The 23,396-nt window shown below is 37.4% G+C and overlaps 2 protein-coding genes across 8 annotated transcripts in view; both read right to left on the bottom strand.

Moving 5' to 3' along the window:
• LOC127849744 (PHD finger protein 12-like) overlaps nt 1–23,396 on the bottom strand; it is a 302,244-nt gene that overhangs the window by 143,542 nt on the left and 135,306 nt on the right. The window lies entirely within an intron of this gene.
• Nucleotides 1–23,396, bottom strand: part of LOC127849701 (myotubularin-related protein 4-like) — a 65,581-nt gene that overhangs the window by 8,567 nt on the left and 33,618 nt on the right. For all 7 annotated transcript variants that reach the window (XM_052382481.1, XM_052382450.1, XM_052382465.1 and 4 more), the window contains 9 exons: nt 22,221–22,320; nt 19,313–19,426; nt 18,301–18,494; nt 16,818–16,943; nt 16,096–16,207; nt 11,137–11,332; nt 7,965–8,150; nt 4,260–4,427; nt 1,564–2,988 (listed from right to left, as the gene is read on the bottom strand). In XM_052382481.1, coding sequence (XP_052238441.1) covers nt 1,564–2,988; nt 4,260–4,427; nt 7,965–8,150; nt 11,137–11,332; nt 16,096–16,207; nt 16,818–16,943; nt 18,301–18,494; nt 19,313–19,426; nt 22,221–22,320 — 2,621 coding nt within the window. The remainder of the gene's footprint in view (nt 1–1,563; nt 2,989–4,259; nt 4,428–7,964; nt 8,151–11,136; nt 11,333–16,095; nt 16,208–16,817; nt 16,944–18,300; nt 18,495–19,312; nt 19,427–22,220; nt 22,321–23,396) is intronic.

Here is a 23,396-nt window from a genome sequence, read left to right as displayed (position 1 = left end):
AGAAGAGAAATATTATCATTCAAATATAAAGATGCAATAATAGTAAAAAAAATTTATGCAAACTGTATTGGAAATGCAAACTTAAAATGCATGTGTGTTTCCTGTTGTTTTTTTTAAAGATCTTTGTTGAAGTTTGGTAGAGTTAATCAACACATATTCTGCCAGTGTATCCATCTATCAAGACCCATACCAAAGCCTGATTAGGTTGGGTGATTACAAATTAAAGTTGGTTGCATTACAGGAAATATAATAATTCCTTTTTGGCCTTACATTTTAGATCAAAGTTCAAATTTAAAGAATGACAAATTCCATTTTGAATACACATGTGACATAATATAATTTTCTAATTGCAAACTGAAAACGCCAAAACAAAATTTGAAATCGACAAATTCCATTTTAATCACATATTTACAAAATGTTACATATCTTTTTTGCAGACTGACAATGCCAATTCAAAATTTAAAATTGCGCTGGCAAACAAGATCCTGTGGTTGATAAACACTGATGCCCTCAGTCAAAGCAGTGTGACTATATAGTGTTGATTAACCCTTACCCACGTAGAAGTTAAGTGAAAATGGCTATGTGCAAACAGCATAAAACCAAAACAGCCTGCAAGTAACTCGCAGTCTGTACAGGTCTAATGCTGTTTGCTGCGCGTCAATATCTAAGGGTTGGAAATAATGCTTTTAAAACTTGAATCTAGTAAGAAAGGTCTTTACTTAAATTTTACTTTCTGAGGGACTACAAACACGTCAAAATACGTATCTATAAGGTAAAGGATTAAATAATCCAGGATCTCACAAGAACTTAAACTTTCTGAATTAGTCCAAAAGTAGGTTTATGTCAACAGTCAAAGTCAAAATTGAGGTCAGGTGATTTTGGTTGTTGAAAGTGTACAAAGACATCAGCCGTGCAAGTACTGAATATTTCCTGAAAGCATTATATGAGACTTGTTCTGAGAAAACTGGGCATAATGCATGAGCGTAAAGTGTTGTCCCAGATTAGCCTGTGCAGTCCGCACAGGCTAATCAGGGACGGCACTTTCTGCTTAAACTAGATTTTCGGTAAAAAGGGACTTCCTTTAAAAGATAAATACCATTGAAACGAAGTGTTGTCCCTGATTAGCCTGTGTGGACTGCACAGGCTTATCAGGGACAACAATTTACGCACATGCATTATGCCCAGTTTTCACAGAACAAGACACAAATATGTTCTCTGAAATGTGTCATTTTGGGATAGACAAGAACCTACATACCAATGCACAAACAAACAGGCCAACTACTATATGCCTCCCGCATCAGTAGGTATCAAGGCATAGAAATATTCTATATTTAAGGACAACATTGTCATATCCAGATTCAGACAACTTCCTCTGGCTAAAAAATGTATGTTCTTCAGCCAAATTTTAACTTTCGCAATTTTTCTTGGCTTTTATGAAATAAAAAATGTACCGTAATAGAATTTTTGTTTAAATCAAATGTATAAATATGAAGCCTTTGGCATATGACAGAGAAAGCCCTGAAACCAGTATCATAAGCAATAAATAATCTCAATAACACCTACCTTTGTGTCACTAGTAGCCGGCGTAGGGGGGCAGGAGGAATTCTTTGACTCAGAACCACACGAATGAAAGACTGTGGAGGACAGGCTACTCTCACTCTGCTTGGAGTAGAGGCCACTAGGACTCTTCTTTAGAGCTGTCTGCGAGAGAATGCACGGCAGTTTGAGACTAGAGTGATACGTGTCCTCTTTATTGAGCAAGGCTAGACCGTTCTCCAACAGTTTTGCATGCACCCTTGAATCCGACAGGTCGCTTGTGCTGGTGCTTATGCTGGCAAAGTTCTCCAGGTTTTTCCTCGTAGCTTCGTCGCACAGGGACTGCAAGGAGGCCACTCTGTTGCCATGGCAACTATTGGAAGGCGTCAGCGTGTGACTGCTGTCCCCATTGTGTACGTCTTCAGTCACTGTGTCGGTCGAACTCTCCAACGAGGGCGACAACAGTGCGGAATTCTTCCTTCTCTCCTGTAGTTTCAATAGAGATATTTTACTGTCCAGGTCCAAAACATCACCATTGCTGTAGCTTCTAGTGCTTGTTGAGTTATGCGAAAAATGTTTGCCATTTATTCCGTTAACTCCATTTGCATGTGTATATGCACCATTTGACATCGTAATTGAATTATCCTCACAATCTGATATTGTCTCAATAGAATTTTCACTTTCCGAGCCATCCCAACCATTCTTGACATTTTCAGAAGAGCTACTGCTTGTAAAGCCATTATGGACGTTCATTTCATGAAAGCCATTTGTAACAGGAACACCATTACTGCAATGTCCGTTTGGCATATTCCCATTAAATGTCAAAGTCTCCACATGATTATTGGGATGACTACTATTTTCTGCACCAATCTGTCCCTCAATTTTGCAATTTACCCCCACACTTTTCTCCACACCGTTTACAACAGCATCTTCATTAGACCTTTCCTCCTCCCCATTTTCCCCCACACTACAAACATGTTCATTTTCTAATTTGTTATCACTATTATCACAGACAAAATCCGATTGTATCGTCAATGCAGAGTTTTCATTTCCATTCATTAGCACATCACTATTATGCTCATCTCTACCCCCATTCAAAGTCAGATCCCCATTTTCAGACACAGACCGATCATTATCTGAACTCTTTACGGATTCACTAGAACTGCAAGTATCTCCATTGATTGCATCCTTCAACAGTATCTGATCGCAGTGATCCATCGCGATATTCGGATCACTTTTCCGCCGGCTAAGACTGGTGTTCATGTCTGTTGCTAGGAGCAGATTGTCACACGATCGCGTCTTTTGAAGTCCTGGGGAGGGTTCCTGGTTTCCGTCGGCAACGAGAACGGTTTGATTCGCCACGTCCTCCGTAGAAGCAAATGATGAACTGTTGGAGAGGTACACTGAGGCCCATAGCTTCAGGCTCTGAATGTTTGTTGCTGGATAAAGGACCTTAAAAATAGTTCAACATTCCAATTGGTCAGTGTTATGTGAAAAGGGGGTTTACTGCATGTCTGTAAAGTGTTGTCTTACATTAGCCTGTTCAGTCCGCACAGGCTAATCAGGAACTACACTTTCCACTTAAACTGGATTTTTGCTAATAAGAGACTTTCTAGAAAAATATCATAAAAGCGGATAGTGTTGTCCCTGATTAGCCTGTGCGGACTGCACAGGCTACTCTAGGACACTTTACGCACATGCATTAAACCCCTTTTTCACAGAGCACGGCCCAATTATAATTCATAATATTTCTTATAAATGAGCTGCATTTTGAGAAAACTGGACTTAACCCATGTGCGTAAAGTTTCGTCTCATATAAGGCTAATACGGGATGACACTTCGCCTCGAAATAATTTTTCATTCAGAAGAGACTTCCTTTAGATGAAAAAGTCCATACAAGCAAACATGTTGTTTGAAACTATTTTACTAAAAACAAACACATACGCACACCAACATTAAATAAAATCTTAACAGTCCACAATATTTTTATTGTGAAACTAGTATCTCACAGAAAGTACGAAAAATAATTCACAAATTTCAAATGTATAAAATTTGTAGAGAGATACTGGGAATGAAACCTTGAAATATGTTTAACCCATTTTGACTCATTTGGAATCACATAAAAAGAAAACAAACAAGAGCATCGCATAACGGGTGCCAAGCTCGGCTGCGAAAGCTTGTCTGAATGTTTTTTGTTTTTTTAGAGGTCACAGTGACCTTGACCTTTGACCTAGTGACCCAAAAATGGGTGTGGCGTGTAGAACTCATCAAGGTGCATCTACATGTGAAGTTTCAAAGTTGTAGGTTGAAGCACTTTGATTTTAGAGCCATGTTAAGGTTTTATCACGGCGGACGGCGGACGACGAGCTGGTTATGACAATACCTCAGGTTTTCTCTGAAAACAGCCAAGCTAAAAATGGTTGAAGTATACTTAATTTTTAAACAAGATGTGTTTGTGAAACACTATGTTCCCCCCCATATATTTGACCTTTGAACTTGAAGGATGACCTCGACCTTGACCTTTCACCACTCAAAATGTGCAGCTCCATGAGATACACATGCATGCCAAATATCAAGTTGCTATCTTCAATATTGCAAAAGTTATGGCCAATGTTAAAGTTTGACGCTAACCAACAAACAGACAGGGCAAAAACAATATGTTTCCCAGAATAGACTGGGGGACATAAAAATTAAACAGTTGTTGAAATGCCACAAGTATATACCTCATGTTCAGCCGTTGGAGCATACAGGCAATTCACAAACTTCTTGTCTTCGAGAAGCCGCCAGACAGAGGCTGTGTGCCTATGAAGACTTTCAGAGACCCTCTCTTTTTGTGTATTGCACAGGAAAGTCCCAAACAAGCAGGAATATGTGTGCTGAACCAGCTTGAGCTGAAACCAGTTATTCAAACCAGTCAAATTGCAAACCAGTCAAATTGCAAACCAGTCGAATTGCAAACCAATGAACTTGCAAACCAGTAAAATTTCAGTTTGAGTTGGTTATACATACATGTAGGCGCTTAAATTTACTATAAAATTGTGTTACTATGATCTTTTTCATAACTTGTTATGTATAAAGTACAGGTGTCTAGCTAGGTTTAAATGTAATGAGAAATGACTTCTCCCTGAAGCCAAATGAAAAAGCACTTTGTTTGTTTTTATTTAAAATCTGTAAATTCACATCATAGATTTAACAAGACTATTGTCAAACAATAAAAGTCCCCTACCGGCTCCACCATTGTTAGAAATTCCAGATTTTTTAAATATATATTTGTTGCCATAGCAACCAATTTTTTTTATTTAGGAACAAAATGAAATGACATGCATAATGTCCATATTGCCATCTATCCATGTTTCAAGTTTCATGAAAAAATATTAAGAACTTTAAAAGTTATTGCAGGATCCAGAAAACCACCATTTTCAGCAGTATTTCTAGTTTATTTGTTAACATAGCAACCAGCATTTTTGACGTCGGAACAAAATAAAATGACATGCATAATGTCCATATTGCCATCTATCCATGTTTTAAGTTTCATGAAAAAATATTAAGAACTTTAAAAGTTATTGCAGGATCTAGAAAACCACCATTTTCAGCAGTATTTCTAGTCTATTTGTTGCCATAGCAACCAGAATTTTTGACGTAGGAACAAAATGAAATGACGTGCATAATGTCCATATTGCCATCTATCCATGTTTCAAGTTACATGAAAAAATATTAAGAACTTTTTAAGTTATCGCAGGATCAAGAAAACCACCATTTTCAGCAGTATGTCTAGTCTCTTTGTTGCCATAACAACCAGTTTTTTTTTTACTTTGGAACGAAATGAAATGACGTGCACTATGTCCATATTGCCATCTATCCATGTTTCAAGTTTCATGAAAATATATTAAGAACTTTAAAAGTTATCGCAGGATCCAGAAAAACCACCATTTTTAGCAGTATTTCTAGTCTATTTGTTGCCATAGCAACCATAATTTTTGATGTAGGAACAAAATGAAATGACGTGCATAATGTCCATATTGCCATCTATCCATGTTCCAAGTTTCATGAAAAATTATTAAAAACTTTTAAAGTTATCGCAGGATCCAGAAAAGTGTGACGGACGGACGGACAGACGGACGGAGACAAAACCGTAAGTCCCCTCCGATGAAACCGGTAGGGGACTAATAATTAAACACGAGTTGAATGGATGGAAACATTAACCATATTATATCCATACACAAATTCCACTTCTACTGCAATAGCTCTACAAGTTCCTGCAGGTAAATAAAGGTCTTCCTTTAACAGTGACTAGTTTTATTCAGAAATAGATTTTTATTCAGAAATAGATAACTATCTACTTTCGATAAAAGCACATAAGTGTATGAAATACCAATAAAATATTACTTCTACTGGTTTTCTTGTTTCTGTTTATTAATACAGTATCAGTTTTGTTCTATAACATTTGTTCCAAAATCATGTCGGTGCATCATAGACACTCAACAAAAGCCACTAACACTCTTTCGACGAAGAATTTAAGTCTTTCTCTGTTACAAATTGTTCTTAATGCATATGCGTAAAGCAGTGATATTTTTCCTTCTTTATGAAGTACCGGAAAACTTGACATCACTTAGTCATCAATGTTTAAGTATTTGGGAGCAAAAAATCAAATACACCGATTTCCCAATGTGAACACGTCACAACGCAAATTTTCCCAATTTCAGGGTTTTTCGCGCAAATTTTTCCCGATGGGCTGGTACCTGTACTTTCTCCAATAGGGGCAAAAACAAGAATATCAGTGAAACTGATGGATGCTCCCCGATGATGCGCTTTGTAAATAACCACCTAAAAAAATCTATTATTAGCCTCTGTGACCTTGACCTTGACCCCAGTGACCTCAAACCTCATCAAAAGGTAGAGGTCCATGCAAGGTACCTACATGCCAAATATGAAAGAGATCGGTAAAGTATTAAAGGTGCTATGAGAAACTGAAACAAAAGTGTGACGGAAAAATTTATTATTAGCCTCTGTGACCTTGACCTTGACCTCAGTGGCCTCAAACCTCATCAAAAGGTAGAGGTCCATGCAAGGTACCTACATGCCGAATATGAAAGAGATCGGTAAAGTATTGAAGGTGCTATGAGAAACTGTAACAAAAGTGTCAAGGAAAAATCTATTATTAGCCTCTGTGACCTTGACCCCAGTGACCTCAAACCTCATCAAAAGGTAGAGGTCCATGCGAGGTACCTACATGCCAAATATGAAAGAGATCGGTAAAGTATTGAAGGTACTATGAAAAACTGTAAAAAAAAAGTGTGACGGAAAATTCTATTATTAGCCTCGGTGACCTTGACCCCAGAGACCTCAAACCTCATCAAAAGGTAGAGGTCCATGCGAGGTACCTACATGCCAAATATGAAAGAGATCGGTAAAGATTGAAGGTGATATGAGAAACGGTAACAAAAGTGTGACGGAAAAAGTATATTATTGTTAGCCTCGGTGACCTTGACCAAGTGACCTCAAACCTCATCAAAAGGTAGAGTTCCATGCAAGGTACCTACATGCCAAAAATGAAAGAGATCGGTAAAGTATTGAAGGTGCAATGAGAAACTGTCAACAAAGTGTGATGGAAAAAGTATATTATTAGCCTCGGTAACCTTGACCCCAGTGACCTCAAACCTCATCAAAAGGTAGAGGTCCATGCAATGTACCTTCATGCCAAATATGAAAGAGATCAGTAAAGTATTGAAGGTGCTATGAGAAACGGTAACAAAAGTGTGACGGAAAAAGTATATTATTATTAGCCTCGCTGACCATGACCCAGTGACCTCAAACCTCATCAAAAGGTAGAGGTCAATGCAAGGTACCTACATGCCAAAAATGAAAGAGATCTGTAAAGTATTGAAGGTGCTATGATAAACAGTAACAAAAGTGTGACGGAAAATGTTTTTTATTATTAGCCTCGGTGACCTTGACCTTGACTCAGTGACCTCAACCCTCATCAAAAGGTAGAGGTCAATGCAAGGTACCTACATGCCAAATATGAAAGAGATCGGTAAAGTATTGAAGGTGCTATGAGAAACGGTAACAAAAGTATGACGGAAGGAAGGAAGTACGGAAGTAAGGAAGGAACTTCAAACTGGCAACTATATGCTCCCCGAAAATTTTTGGGGAGCATAAAAATCGCTGTAAAGTGTCGTCCCAGATTAGTCTGTGCTTGTCTGCACCAGCTTATCAGGGACAACACTTTCCACTTAGATGATATTCTTCATTTACAAGATCTTCTTAGCCAAACTCCAGTTAAAGCAAAAATGTCATCCCTAATTAGCCTATGCAGACCACACAGGCTACTCTGGGACGGCACTCGCACACACACATGCACACACATGCATTAAACCACATTTTGGCAGAAAAATGGCTCATTTGTTAAGCCATCATTTTGCACTCACCAGGTACCCCTCAGTGAACTCGAACTGGCAGGGAAACTGGTTGAGCAACTGATAGACGCACTCGAGCCACTGCAGGAACACTGGGCAGCGCTCATTTACGTCGTCCGAGTGCACACCGTTACCGCAACGATCAGCAAACTTGTGACCATACTGCAGCCACTCCCGCTCCACCAGCACTTGAAAACCCTGGAATTATTATCATTGTGTAATGATTAAGATCATTTTATAACGAATGAAACATTTCAATAACATGGAATAAAGCATATCTTACTACAGCAAATGAAAGCTGAGGGCAAGCATTGAAGATTCAGGACCTATTTACATAAATAACAAGCACATTTGTTAAATTATTATCCCCTGCAAAATTCTGGACAGAAGGACAGACAGACAGAAAAATGGATAAACAACAACAATTCTATATCCCTCTACCTTTGGCTGTGGATAAATACATCAGACAATTCTGACATTTTGACACATTTTCAATGTCTGATTATGGATGGCATTTATTTGAGTCTCATAGAAACCACTCTCTTACAGCATTTGCAGTTTTGACCTTGAAGTGAATGTCCAATGACTCATGCAGTTACACTGTCTACTTATTTGGAATTGCAGCTCAACAAAATTGCTATAATAAGAATTATACTAACATGCTACAGTCAATTACATTAATTTTGCATATGACATTTATATACAGTGAACCCGCGTTTATCCCGAAACGTCCGTTCCAGCAAAAATTTCCGGATTAACGAATCTTCCGGATTATCGAACCAGTGCTGTTTTGACAAGAGTTTTATATTTACCTTATGACATACACCTTACGTTTATGTACATTTACATACTTATTTCGCATTAAGAATGATATTTTCTTTTTACGCAGACATTCATTTAGTTTATTTAGTTATAAAAATCAAATGCTGTTAAACAATATAAATACAAAAACGCGTAACCGAATTGTAGTACACGTACACACCATGAGGACTGCGTGTATCTCGTGTGATACTGCCGCAGTGAAAAGACGTTGCCATGGGTGGCACGCGAGCTGTAAGCTGATAAAGTCACATAGTAACAAATCAAGTTTGTTGAAGGCAAATGAAAACAAGGGCTGTTTGTAAAACATGCATGCCCGCCATATGGGCTGTCAGTTCTAGTGGCAGCCATTGTGTAAATATGTTTATTGTCACTGTGATCTTGACCTTTGATGTAGTGACCTGAAAATCAATAGGGGTCATCTGCCAGTCATGATAAATGTACCTATGAAGTTTCATGATCCTAGGCCTAAGTATTCTTGAGTTATCACCTGGAAACCATTTTACTGTTTCGAGTTACTGTGACCTTGATCTTTGACCAAGTGACCTGCAAAATCAATACGGGTCATCTGCCAGTCATGATCAATGTACCTATGAAGTTTCATGATCCTAGGCCTAAGCATTCTTGAGTTATCATCAGGAAACCATTATACTGTTTCGAGTCACTGTGACCTTGACCTTTGACCTAGCGACCAGAAAATCAATAGGGGTCATCTGCCAGTCATGATCAATTTACCTATGAAGTTTCATGATCCTAGGCCTAAGCATTCTTTAGTTATCATCCGGAAACCATTTTACTGTTTCGAGTCACTGTGACCATGACCTTTAACCTAGTGACCTGAAAATCAATAGGAGTCATCTGCCAGTCATGATCAATGTACCAATGAAATTTTATGATCTTAGATGTAAGCATTCTTGATTTATCATCTGGAAATCATTTACTGTTTCCAGTCCCTGTGACCTTGACCTTTGACCTAGTGACCTGAAAATCAATAGGGGTCATCTGCCAGTCATGATCAATGTTCCTAAGAAGTTTCATGATCCTAGGTGTAAGCATTCTTGAGTTATCATCCGGAAACCATTTTACTGTTTCTGGTCACTGTGGCCTTGACCTTTGACCTAGTGACCTGAAAATCAATAGGGGTCATCTGCCAGTCATGATCAATGTACCTATGAAGTTTCATGATCCTAGGCGTAAGCATTCTTGAGTTATCATCCGGAAACCATTTTACTGTTTCGAGTCACTGTGACCTTGACCTAGTGACCTGAAAATCAATAGGGGTCATCTGCAAGTCATGATCAATGTACCTATAAAGTTTCATGATCCTAGGCCTAAGCGTTCTTGAGTTATCATCCGGAAACCATCTGGAGGAGGGACCGACTGACCGACATGTGCAAAACAATATACCCCCTCTTCTTGGAAGGGGGGCATAATAAAACAGAAAACTGCGATACTGTTTTTAATATCTGTATTTATAACCCGTCTCAGAATGTTGAAATGATTAAAATAGCAACATGTTAAAAATCATAGCAACAAGTTTTTAACAGATTGTTTGAATAATCCTAGCACAACTTTTCACGCATAACAAGTTCATTACGTAAAAAAATCTGTCACTTTTGTTTGGCGACAACCTTGATGGTTCCGTCTTGAAGAACAGTCATCATTCCTGTTCCTAAGCAATTAATTGGTAACGTGTTCAGCTCATTAAAGACATTTAAGAAAATCAAACACCAAACCAAGTGTGTCATTTAAGATGCATTGTGTAATGCCGACACCAATTTAAGTTTAAGTAAAGTCGGAGTCAAATCATGTTTAGTCACGCGTATTAGCTATCACTCCTAAACACAGTAATATTTCACGCCTCGGTCATCGCGCTTTTGTTTAAACGACAGTTTGCCCATTAGGCCTAAAACAACAATACTTCGCGCCTTCGTGAATGCGCCCTTGTTAATATAGCGGGAGTCAATTAAGCCCCCATGTTGGGAAGCATCCGAATTAACGAGACATAATTTCAGCTTAATACACAGATCGTGTCGCGAAATATATGTCTGGATCCGGAACGCGAGATTCCGGACCTAACGAGGGAAAATACTGCATAATAAATAAGTTCCCCTTGACTTTCGTCCGGATCGCAAGTTTTCCGGACTATCGAATTTCGGAAACGCGGGTTCACTGTATATATATAAAACTTCTTTATAAAAAAAGTGTAAACAAAGCTTGAAATAAGTTTCAGGAAGTCAGCCAAAACAACAAGATGGCACTTTCTATTAAATCTAATGCTCAAATAGCTAGCCAGCCTAATAATAAACCCCAATTGAACAACTGACTTTATTTTAATTTCAAAAAGCAATCCTGCACTACATACCTCAATGGTGCGGTAGTATGGATCCAGCATGATCTCAGCAAGGGAGATAACCTGTGGTGTACGATCCCAGCCATCAGAACAGTGCACCAAGACTGATCTCCCTTCCTTCTCATTGTAGTTCACCACGAGGGCTGCAGCTTTCATGAGGCCCGCAATGTGGTGCAGCCATCTTGTGCTCTCTAAACCCGATAGCCAGCTGCATGGAAAAAGTAACAAGCAGATCTGGGTTATGCATGCAAAGTATTTACTCTGAATTTTCATTCATAATGAATGAGCATAAAGTATTGTCCCAGATAACCATGTGCTGTCAGCACAGGCTATTTAGGGACGACACTTTATGCCTAAACTTGATTTTCACTGACACTTGCTTTAAATGAACACAAAAAGAGGTGATGTGAACAGGCTAATCTGGGACAACAGTGTAGGTAAAAACATTAAGCCCCATTTTCACATAATTTCAGATTTTCATTCATCTAAAATCACATACATTAATATTTATTTCATGGAAAATCACTACAAAATGCTTATGCTTTTTTGTATACAGTCAAGGTGCTAAACAACATCACGTCAATATGCGATGATTGGATTATATTGTAGATAAATCGAGTTGGGTTCTACGAAAACTGTCCTTATTGTCCTATTCCTTACTATATCGGTAAATGTTGTCCCAGATAGGCCTATGAGGACAAAAAGGCTGATCTGGGACGACAATAAACGCAAACGAATCAACACCATTTTCAATTAAAATACGATTGACAATTATGGAAGTGCATATTGTACTAGAGAAAACATTTGTAAACTTAAAAGTTAACACAATTTGCACAAAAATATAGATAGAAAAAGAAGGCTTGTTATTTCTATAACAGAAACACAAATACAGTGATCAGCTGTGTAAATTCAATTTATTTGAGCCAAAACTTATTTAAGTTATAAGCATTATATAGCACAGTTTAATAGCAAAGATACATGTATTCTTTAATAGTATAATGAGAACTAATCTTCTTAACAATGTTAATTTTTGTTGTTTGTTTGAGCAAACTGTTAAATTTGTATTATGCACAAGCTCTGAAAGAACTCCTTACTAGAGAAGATTGGAAACGATTAAATTTGCTATTATCTTGAAAGCACGAAAAATCAGTTACAAACTAAATGACCTGGATAGGTACAGACCACATTGTATTAAAACAGAAGTCCTTGAACTACATTTAGACTTAAGCTAAAACAACAAGCATTGCAACATCGAATTATTGCTTCCAGGGAAATTAATATGAGTCGCAATCAGAGAAAACTGGGCTTAATGCATGTGCGTAAAGTGTCATTCCAGATTAGCCTGTGCAGTCCGCAATGGCTAATCAGGGACAACACTTTCCTCTTTGATGGTATTTTAAGTTTCAAGGAAGTCCCTCTTGCCGAAAATCAAGTTTAGACGGAAAGTGTCGTCCCTGATTAGCCATTGCGGACTGCACATGCTAATCAGGGACGACACTTTACGCACATGCATTATGCCCAGTTTTCTCAGAACGCGACTCATATTAGCTACAAATACAAAGACCATGACACATACGCCTCAGACAGTGAGTATATTAAAATCTCATTATTGATTCTTGAGGGATGTTAAACATGAATATATGTTATTGCTTTTTCATCCATAGGAATTGTAGTGTGACAGCTGGTAGTTAGGTTTATACATATATCAGTGTAAGTTGAATAAACAAACTGTTATTATATATATAAACTATATATTACCAGATTGTACATGAAACATTGCCTCATTTTTATATGAATGCAAACCTCCGGCAACAGATGTGCCACATCATTAAATCACCTTGTATTTTATGCAAGATCATTTCTGTCCTTGCTTTACATTTTCCTTCACAACCCTTTTTATACGTTTCTGACTTGCTCTGGGAAAATGGGGCTTAATGCATGTGCGTATAGCGTTTTCTCTGATTAGCCTGTGTAATTAACAATGTTAAACAAGATGCGTTTGTGAAACACAATGTCCCCCTATATGACGTCTGACCTTGAAGGATGACCTTGACCCTTCACCACTCAAAATGTGCAGCTCCATGAGATACACACGCATTTCAAATATAAAATTGCTAGCTTCAATATTGCAGAAGTGACATTACATGAGCAATTTTGACCCATATATTTGACCTTGAAGGATGACCTTGACCTTTACCTTTCACCACTCAAAGTGTGCAGCTCCATGAGATACACATGCATGCCAAATATCAAGTTGCTATCTTCAATATTGCAAAAGTATTCATAAAATAAGCGATTTGGGCCACATATATTTGACCTCTGACCTTGAAGGATGACCTTGACCTTTCACCACTCAAATTGTGCAGCTTCATAAGATACACATGCATGCCAAATATCAAGTTGCTATCTTCAATATTTCAAAAGTATTCATAAAATAAGCGATTTGGGCCACATTTATTTGACCTCTGACCTTGAAGGATGACCTTGACCTTGACCTTTCATCACTCAAAATGTGCAGCTCCATGAGATACACATGCATGCCAAATATCAAGTTGCTATATTCAATATAGCAAAAGTTATTGCAAAATGTTAAAGTTGACGCAAACAGACCAACCAACAGACAGGGCAAAAACAATATGTCCCCCACTACTATAGTGGGGGACATAAAAATTATTAAATCTGGCTTTAAAGTTTAGTTATTAAACATACGTAAACAGTAAAAGCGGTGATTTTCACATAAAATATGTATCTGACAATTTCACCTTAGGCCTTAAAAAAATGTTGTTGTTCCGGTCACCCGACCCTACCTAGGAAAATGCGCCGACCCTTAAGTTTTTATTGGCCGTGCCGACCGTAAACTTTTTTAAACTGTTTTCCGGTAGGATAAATATCAAAGCGCTATCGACTTAGCCGAACTTTGTGAGAGTCGATTTATGACCCTCTGTCAATAACGTCATGTATCTCTTTACCCACCTAAAGCCCGCCTTAAGGCTGATCCTCGTTAAAAAGGAAAATCCATATTTGCCAATGAGAGCGCACGCTTTGAATGAGCGACAACACTTGTAAGTACACATGTAGTCATACCTGTGACTGCAGTAAAATCATGCAGACGACGAGTGACGTAATTTTCATAAGTGTGTGATTTTATGGCAGTTTGTTGGCTTATTTAACACACTAATCGGTCCCTACGGTGTACACCTCTACGATGAAATCTCGGCCACTTACTTAGAAGACAAATGATGTCAACCCGGTGAAATCCTCGTCGATTTTGTGCATTTCATGCATAATATGGTCAAAACTTTCATTCGACACGAAATGCGCTTTAATAAATTATCGTTGAATTAATTACGCACAACTGTAAATGTTTCGTTCAATTCTCAAATGAGCATTATTCAATTTGTCATCCGAAACATGGTTACGAATTTTAATGCTAACGGGACATTAACAAATTCTAGCGTCAAATAAACAGTGCTTTATCCTTTGTCTCAATAAAAAGCTCGCAAAAATTATGCAGACATGTAAAACATCGCATGGAAAGTGTGGGTGTATTTTGTGTTGTATAAAAACATGAACACCACATCTGGCGATTAACGCGTGTTCAGTGGAGAAAAAAAACGCCCCGATTGGATGTTATTTCATCACATGTTTAAATAGTAACAAATACCAAACTTTATTTGACACTTAAGAAGAAAAATGGCGAATGTTTGTGTTTATTGAAATTCTAGAGCACTTTTATCGAATTTACCAGAATTTGCTTTAATCTGGAATATACGGTTTATTATCAGTTAATGAGTAGCGACTGGAAAAGTAGTAAGTATATGCAGTAATAGATAGAAAGTATGGTTGATACTGATGTATTAAGGAATCGATCGAGACGGGATTATGGGTATCTATGCAGGAAATACACTTCAAAATAATGGGAACACTTTTTTATGGTGTACATAGAGGTTTTATGTGAAAACCATCAGCATAGAATGAAAAAAGGCACCTTGTCTGGAGAAAATTAAAAAATAAAATAATAATAAATCGACCTACCCTACCTAGAAATTTGTTCAATGTTACCCGAACCACAACATTTATTATTTAGGCCTTAGTGAAAATCAGGTTAAGATTTCCCACCGGTCTCAAATAGGGCTGTCACGATACGCCGTGAGCGTACCGCGGTATATCGTGGTACGGCAACACTGTATCGCGGTACGTACCGCGATATTTTACAGAATATGTATCTGTGAAGAAAACAGCAGAATAACAAGTTTTACAAACTTTATTAAACTCAATAATCAGAAAACACTGATATCATAGTATGACTAGAAACTGTAAAAGAAACTGTAATAAACTTGATAGAAGTAGTCATTGTTATTGTTCGCGTCTTTTTCTAAAATGTCCGCCACGTTGTTTACAATAGCTGTGACTACGATCTGTGTAAATCGAACGCTTCAAGGGCATGTTCAAAATGCGGAGTCAGCGTATTGAAAATCCGTAGCGTTCTGACTCTTCCTCGACTTATTCAGAATCTTAAGACAACATGATTCGGAAGTGCCATGCTTTGAACGATCGATATACTAAAGAAAGAAAATAAGAAATAGAATAAACATCTTTTGGATAATTATGAACTTATTTGCAATGGAAATCTGTCCCTAATTCCAAAAATGGTACGGACCCATACATTGCCGTATTTTAAACATGAAAGTTAAACATCTACAAGTGGAAGTGCTTGCTTGACCTGGATATTAACGGATTATTTATTTAGCCCTTTTGAACCGCTTCTACATTTTTCAAAACGATATCTATATCAAAATAATTATGTAATGTATTTATATCTGTGCTAATATAATAATATTAAAAAAACCGGTGCGGCAACGCCGTACCGCGGTGCGATTTTTTTCACAACATGCACCGCGATATACCGGTATACCGGTGAATCGTGACAGCCCTAGTCTCAAAGGACCTTTATAAATACACATGACTTACCTTGACGGGTCTCTAGTTCCACTACAAAGAACGCGCAGGCTGATGAAACTGTTACGCACTGTGTGGATGTTGGGAAGGTTCATGAACTGGATCTCACAGTTCTCATAGTATTCTGCAATACATGGGATCATTTGAGCCATGCTATGGGACAACAGGGCTCAATACATGTGCATAAAATGTCATCCCAGATTAGCCTGTGCACTCTCGGTCAAGACTGGATCGTTAAGGGACGAGACTTTTGTACAAGCTAATCAACAAAAACACTTTTGGTCTTGACTGGATTTTTCTTAAGGAAGAGACTTACATTTTTTTCTAAATCCATAAAAGCAGAAAATGTTGTTCCCAATTAGCCTGTAAACTTGCACTAAGCCATGTTTTCTCAAAGTGTGGATCATTTGCATTTGAATGAAATTTCACAAATAATTATACAACAATAAGCCTTGAGGTCAATGGGTCTGAGCTAAAATATGGTCACTCACGGCTGAAAACTTGTATGTATTTACACACTTTTGACCTTAGTCATTGCCATTTTAAGATTCAAATCTTGACTGTTAACTTTATTTGTAAACGTTTGCAGAAAAGCAACCTACTAAATGTTGAACAGTTTTTACAAAGGTCTTTAAACTCACTTTAACTGCTACAGAGGTAATTTTAAGAGAGACAAATCTGGATAAATACTTATTAACACAAATTATACATGATTAAATCCCTGAATGTCATACCTTGGCACTCAACGCCGCCCCCCTTTGCCCTGTTGGCGATGGCAACGCTGTATGAGCGACAGTCTATGATCATCATCTTCTTTGGAGGCACATCACCGCTGATTGAGCTCTCTATTGATGAGGATTCTAGGTGCAAGCAAATGGACATTAACCCTTTCCCCCATAAGAAGCAAAGTGAAAATGGCTTTTGCAACCAGCATAAAACCAGAACAGCCTACGATTAACTCACAGTCTGTTCAGGTTTTGTGCTGTTTGCTGCTCATCAGTAACTAAGGGTTGGAAATGAAGCTTTTAAAACTTGAATCTAGTAAGAAAGGTATTTAATTAAATTTAACTCTCTATGGGACTACAAATGTGTCAAAATACGTATCTAAGTGGTAAAGTGTTAAAATTCCTGTAAGCCAACTGATTACTGTGCATATAAGCCCCACTCTGGGTAAACAGGGCTTAGTGCATGTGCATTAATAGCCATCCCAAATTGGGCTTACCATGGAATGCCTGGATGAAACAAAGTTTCCTTCAGACATACATCTAGTCTCAGTGAATGTCTGAACTGCGCAGGCTAATTACACACGCATTAAGCCTTGTTTTCCCGGCGCAAGAGACATACATTTGTGGCTACAAAGTACAACACACTAAAAATGACTCAAATAACATCTGTGAGTAAACTAAACCAGAAGACTACATGTACTTAGTTTGGACTTAAATGATGTTTTACAAGATATTAATGTTCATTTGCAATCATGATGTTACCTGGACTAATATTTATTGAGAGCATGAATAGGAAATCATTATTAGTCAATTCTAAGTTTTCAGTGTCACATTTTTTTAAATCAAATACTGTGAATGCCGACTATTCCAAGCTGTTGATCCCATTTTTGTCATATTTCGCCCCATTGGTACCATGTGCCTTCTAATTTCAATGTCACATGGAACCTTTTTGCACCAAGGGGGAAATTTGAGTTGGAATAAAAATATCACATGTTTCTCATATGGTGCTTAGTTGTAATAAAGCAAAATGGTTAATGAAAAACTATTAAACAATAGTCATTGTTCTGTTTAAAAGAATTCTCTTCAACTGACCATACTGTCTCCAAGTCTCTAAAGCTCTCCACTAGCCCGACAGTAATCATGTAATAGAATTGAGCAGAGCTCTTGTACAACGCTTGTTCCTGAATAGCCTGTACAGTCTGCTAAGGGTAAACAGGGTTGACAATTTCCAATTTCATGGAACTTTTCATTTGAAGGAGATCTGTCCTTAAACAAAAATCCAGTCTAGTTCCTATTAAGCCTTTGCAGCATGTGCAGACTGCACACGCTTATCTAGGATGACACTTTAGACACAGCTTTCCCAGAGTAAATCTACAATACAATAACTTAAATAAATGTTTCCAGACACTCATGCGAAAATTCACTCACATAAGTTTTAAAATTATTTCAGGAAATGGATTTTTAAATAATTTCTTTGAGGGATTTTACCTACCATCTGAACTGATTTCTGACCCACTCCCATCCTCCTTGCTGGGGGACCGTCTCGCTCTGTTCCGGTTTCCAGGATTTCGGCTGCAGGCTAGGGGTATAGCGTTTAACAGGTTCTCGTCATCTGTGTTGCGCCAACCGAAAATCCCCATCTCAGGCTGCCCTGAGCGCACCAACACTGCGCCATTGCGAACGTTTCTGTTTATAAACAAACTCTATAGCATCAAAGAGGTGGTTCATTACTTTGCCAAAAGTTATTCATGAGGTGTTGTTTAAAAAAAAAAGATTCAATTAAAAAATCCAAACAAACTAAACTACAGTCACTCCTGCTGGCTAGCATAGATAAAACATAAAATTAATAGCTGTAGTTTAATGTTTCATAATTAACATATTGAAAATGAGAGTAAACAAGAGCACCGCATAACGGGTGCCAACGCTCAGCTCAATGTTAAGGTTTTAGCACGACGCCTACGGCGGACGGCTGATGGCGGACAACACGACGAGCTGGCTATGACAATACCTCGGGTTTTCTCCGAAAACAGTTGAGCTAAAAATCATATCTCACTGCACAGATAAGTACCTGACACTGATTAACATGGCATTATCGGTTTTATACCTTTAAATACCATGTGTATCTGAAGCTCTGAAAAAAATCCATAATATTTTTCTGTAAAATTGCGCAGTGCCGTTATAGGCTCATAATCAGGGCCCGTATTCACTAACCCATTCTTTACACTTACGAATTAAAAATAGATATACAACCAAGAAAAATATATCCAGCGTGTAAATATGTACAGGCTACCCCTGGTGATAATGTCCTTAACAGAATGTTCTAAATGAGGACCGATGAAGAAAGAAGCATTTAATGACAAGATTGACTCAAAATTAAAGCAATTCTTGAAAATTCCAATTTAAAGAATATTCTTTATTCTGAGAGTTAAATCCCCTAATTGTTTGGTGAATACCGACACTTGAGCATTTAACCTCATCAAAAGGAAAGTTAAACAATACAATACCTCCATGTTACTGAAGGGAAGCGTTTGAGTGCCCGAAAGCCGGCCACATTCTTCAAGCAGTCGTCCTGAACACCCTTGGGAATGATGTGCTCCGTGGGATAGGAACTGCACAGGCTGCAGGCAACAGATAGAATGAGCCTCTGGGTTTAACCCTTTACCACTTAGATATGTATTTTCACGAATATGTTGTCCCTTAGAAAGTTATGTATTTAATTTAAGACCTTTCTTACTACATTCAAATTTTTAAGGCTTCATTTCCATTCCTTAGATACTGATAAGCAGCAAACAGCATTAAACCTGAACAGACTAGCAGGCTGTTCTGGTTTTATGCTGTTTGCAAAAGCAATTTTCAATTTGCTTCTTATGGGGGAAAGGGTGCATGTGTGTAAAGTGTTATCACAGATTAGTATGTGCAGGGACTCCACTTTTCGTCTTAACTGGATAATTGTTTAGGTGAGACATCCTTTTAATAAAAATTCCATCAAGACGGCAAGTGTTTTCCCTAATTAGCCTAATCTGGTATGAGACTTTTAGCACATGCATGAAGCCCAAATTTCCAAGAACGAGACTTAAATGCTGCTTTTGAATGCTAAGTATTGAAATGCATATGGAAATATAGCAGTAAGGACAAATGCTTATAAACTCAATAAAACTAAGAAATATTTCCAAACAAAAACTTGTTTTAAAGTTTACATAACTGAAGAGAGTTACAATCAACGCATAGAAATGTATATTCAATTCATATACAAGTAACTTTCCATTTCATCAAACTAAAAACCAAACACATATGCATCTTTGTCAATAAAAATAGGGAGTAAATTAAAAGCATGCTGAAAATAGCAGACTGATTTCAATATACTTCATGGAAAACTTTGTAGATTTATAAATGTGTCCACTTTAGTTGAATTGTGATTTACAATGTTTACAGAATACACATAGTTTTACAAGAAAATACACTCAAATAACAATATTCTTATTCTAAATGACTATAAACATTTTATATGAAATTTATTGTCAGGTGAACATTTCTGTTAGTCAAGATGTTTGTTTTTATACTTAAACAAGACTATTGCCAAGCAATAAAAGTCCCCTACCGGCTCCAAGATTGTCAGAAATTCCAACATTGTCAGATTTTTTTTTTTATTTGTTGCCATAGCAACCAGAATTTTTGACGTAGGAACAAAATGAAATGACGTGCATATTGTCTATATTGCCATCTATCCATGTTCCAAGTTTCATGAAAAAATATTAAGAACTTTTAAAGTTATCTCAGGATCCAGAAAGCCACCATTTTCAGCAGTATTTCTAGCCTATTTGTTGCCATAGCAACCAGAATTTTTGACGTAGGAACAAAATGAAATGACCTGCATAATGTCCATATTGCCATCTATCCATGTTCCAAGTTTCATGAAAAAAAATTAAGAACAAGTTATCGCAGGATCCAGAAAACCACCATTTTCAGCAGTATTTCTAGTCTATTAGTTGCCATACCAACCAGAATTTTTGATGTATGAACAAAATGTAATGGCATGCATAATGTCCATATTGCCATCTATCCATATTTCAAGTTTCATGAAAAAATATTAAGAACTTTTGAAGTTATCGCAGGATCCAGAAAAAAACACCATTTTCAGCAGTATTTCTAGTCTATTTGTTGCCATAGCAACCAGAATTTTGACGCATGAACAAAATGAAATGACGTGCATAATGTCCATATTGCTATCTATCCATATTTCAAGTTTCATGAACAAATATTGAGAACTTTTAAGTTAACGCAGGATTCAGAAAACCACCATTTTCAGCAGTATTTCTAGAATATTTGTTGCCATAGCAACCAGAATTTTTGACGTAGGAACAAAATGAAATGACATGCATAATGACCATATTGCCATCTATCCATATTTCAAGTTTCATGAAAAAATATTAAGAACTTTTAAAGTTATCACAGGATCCAGAAAAGTGCGACGGACGGACGGAGACAAAACCATAAGTCCCCTCCGGTGACACTTGTACGGGAATAATAATACCATTGAGCCTTGCTCTGGGAAAACATGGCTTAATGCATGTTCTTAAAGTTTTGTACCAGATTAGCCTGTGCAGTCAACACACGTCACTTCACGCACATAAATTAAGGACTGTTTCCCAGATTGAGGCTCAATTATATTTTGATTGTTCAGTGAAGATTTAAGTAAGAGCTTATGAACATCAAATGCTTCATGTGCAATCATTTTCAAACGCTGCTTAAATTCTGATGTACTATAAGGAATTTAAACCACACCAACTTAGGTCTTACTCAAGCAAACAATATGTACAGTATACGGATGTGGTTACAAATTATATAATCTTAACAGTTATATAACAGCTTTCTTAATAGCTTGGGACTCATTTTACTAAGATTTTTACACAATTCCTATACTGTTTTACATTCATAGAATTAAATTAACTCACATAAAAAACAGAAAAGGAAATTATACTGAATCAATATACACAATGTTTTATAGTAAAGGCGCATCATCTGGCCGTATGCATTGAATCCTGGGTACCGACACATAAGAGCTTGGTTGGTGGTCACCATACTGGACATGGAGGTTTTCCCACAAGGAATCCAATGCCCACCCTCTCCCCCCCCCCCCCCCCCCAAAGTGTATAAGACCACACCAACTAGAAAATGTTTCATTAAAAGCTAAATACCTGGAAATTGCAGTTGTAATTCAATATGTGTCACACTTTCATGAGTATTGTAAAATGTGTGCAAGAGTACTGGGACACACTTTGTGGCACAAGGACCCCAATAACATTGTAATACAGCAAACATATATTGATAAAGCGATTGTCCTAGTATTAATGCTAATTTTGTCCTAAAGTCTGATATATTTCTAAGCAGCTTTGTAAAACAGGGTCTACATACCTGTAATTATTGTTAATTTCGGTGATGCTCCATGCATTGATGGTATCAAATCCCAGTCTCTCCATTTCTTGTGTGAAATTATATCCATCTTTGTCACGCCCTAAAAAAATAGCAACGACTTACACAACAAATGTAGAAATCGATAACAGTCATAAAGAATGCCTGTATAATTCACTTGTTTTTTTAATATAATATTTCATGTAGAACTGCATCACTAATTAATGCTGTTTAACGCGCACGCATGATGTGAATATATTGACAATAACATATTCATGAAAAAAGTATTCATAAAATGAGCGATTTTGGCCACATATATTTGACCTCTGACCTTGAAGGATGACCTTGACCTTTCACCACTCAAAATGTGCAGCTTCATGAGATACACATGCATGCCAAATGTGAAGTTGCTATCTTCAATATAGCAAAAGTTATTGCAAAATGTTAAAGTTGGCGCAAACAGACAGACAGACCAACAGACAGACAGGGCAAAAACAATATGTCCCCCACTGCTATAGTGGGGGACATAAAAAGCGATGAAACATTGATGGTGTGTGGCCAACAATGATGCACACAATCGTGCCACAGTAAGTATATAATAACCAGTAATCTGGATATAAATGGACCACATGATGCGAAAATGGGTCTTATGCAATATGGGGTCAGTTTAGAGCATGATCAGCTTGGGCATTCACACAGACTGGTCAGGAGCTACTCTGTCTACTAATGAGACTTTTAAACCTAAGGTGTTTTTATAACTGACAGGGGAGCTCCTGATCAGACTGCGCACATTGGTCTTGAGGTACTGACTGGCCACACTATAGCATTAGACTCATTTTGCATGATGCAGCTCAAGAATGTTTTAAGCACTTTTGAACCCTTTAACACTTAGATACGCATTTTTACGCATGTGTCGTCTATTCAAAATTTAATATCAATTACAGGACTTTCTTACTAGATTCAAATTTTTAAGACTTCATTTCCAACCCTTAGATACTGATGAGCAGCAAACAGCATAAAACCTGAACAGTCTGCAAGTTATTTAGTCGCAGACTGTTCTACTTTTATGTTGTTTGCCCCTTAGCAATTTTCACTTTGCTTTTGAGTGGGGGAGGGTTAAATAATAATGTTGGGCTGTTGAGCAGAGATGTTTTGGCAATTTAACGTACGCTACAACAT

The sequence above is a fragment of the Dreissena polymorpha genome, chromosome 1 (genome assembly GCF_020536995.1).
Source record: "Dreissena polymorpha isolate Duluth1 chromosome 1, UMN_Dpol_1.0, whole genome shotgun sequence".
Taxonomy (NCBI): Eukaryota; Metazoa; Mollusca; class Bivalvia; order Myida; family Dreissenidae; genus Dreissena; species Dreissena polymorpha.
This window is presented reverse-complemented; position numbering and strand designations above follow the sequence as displayed.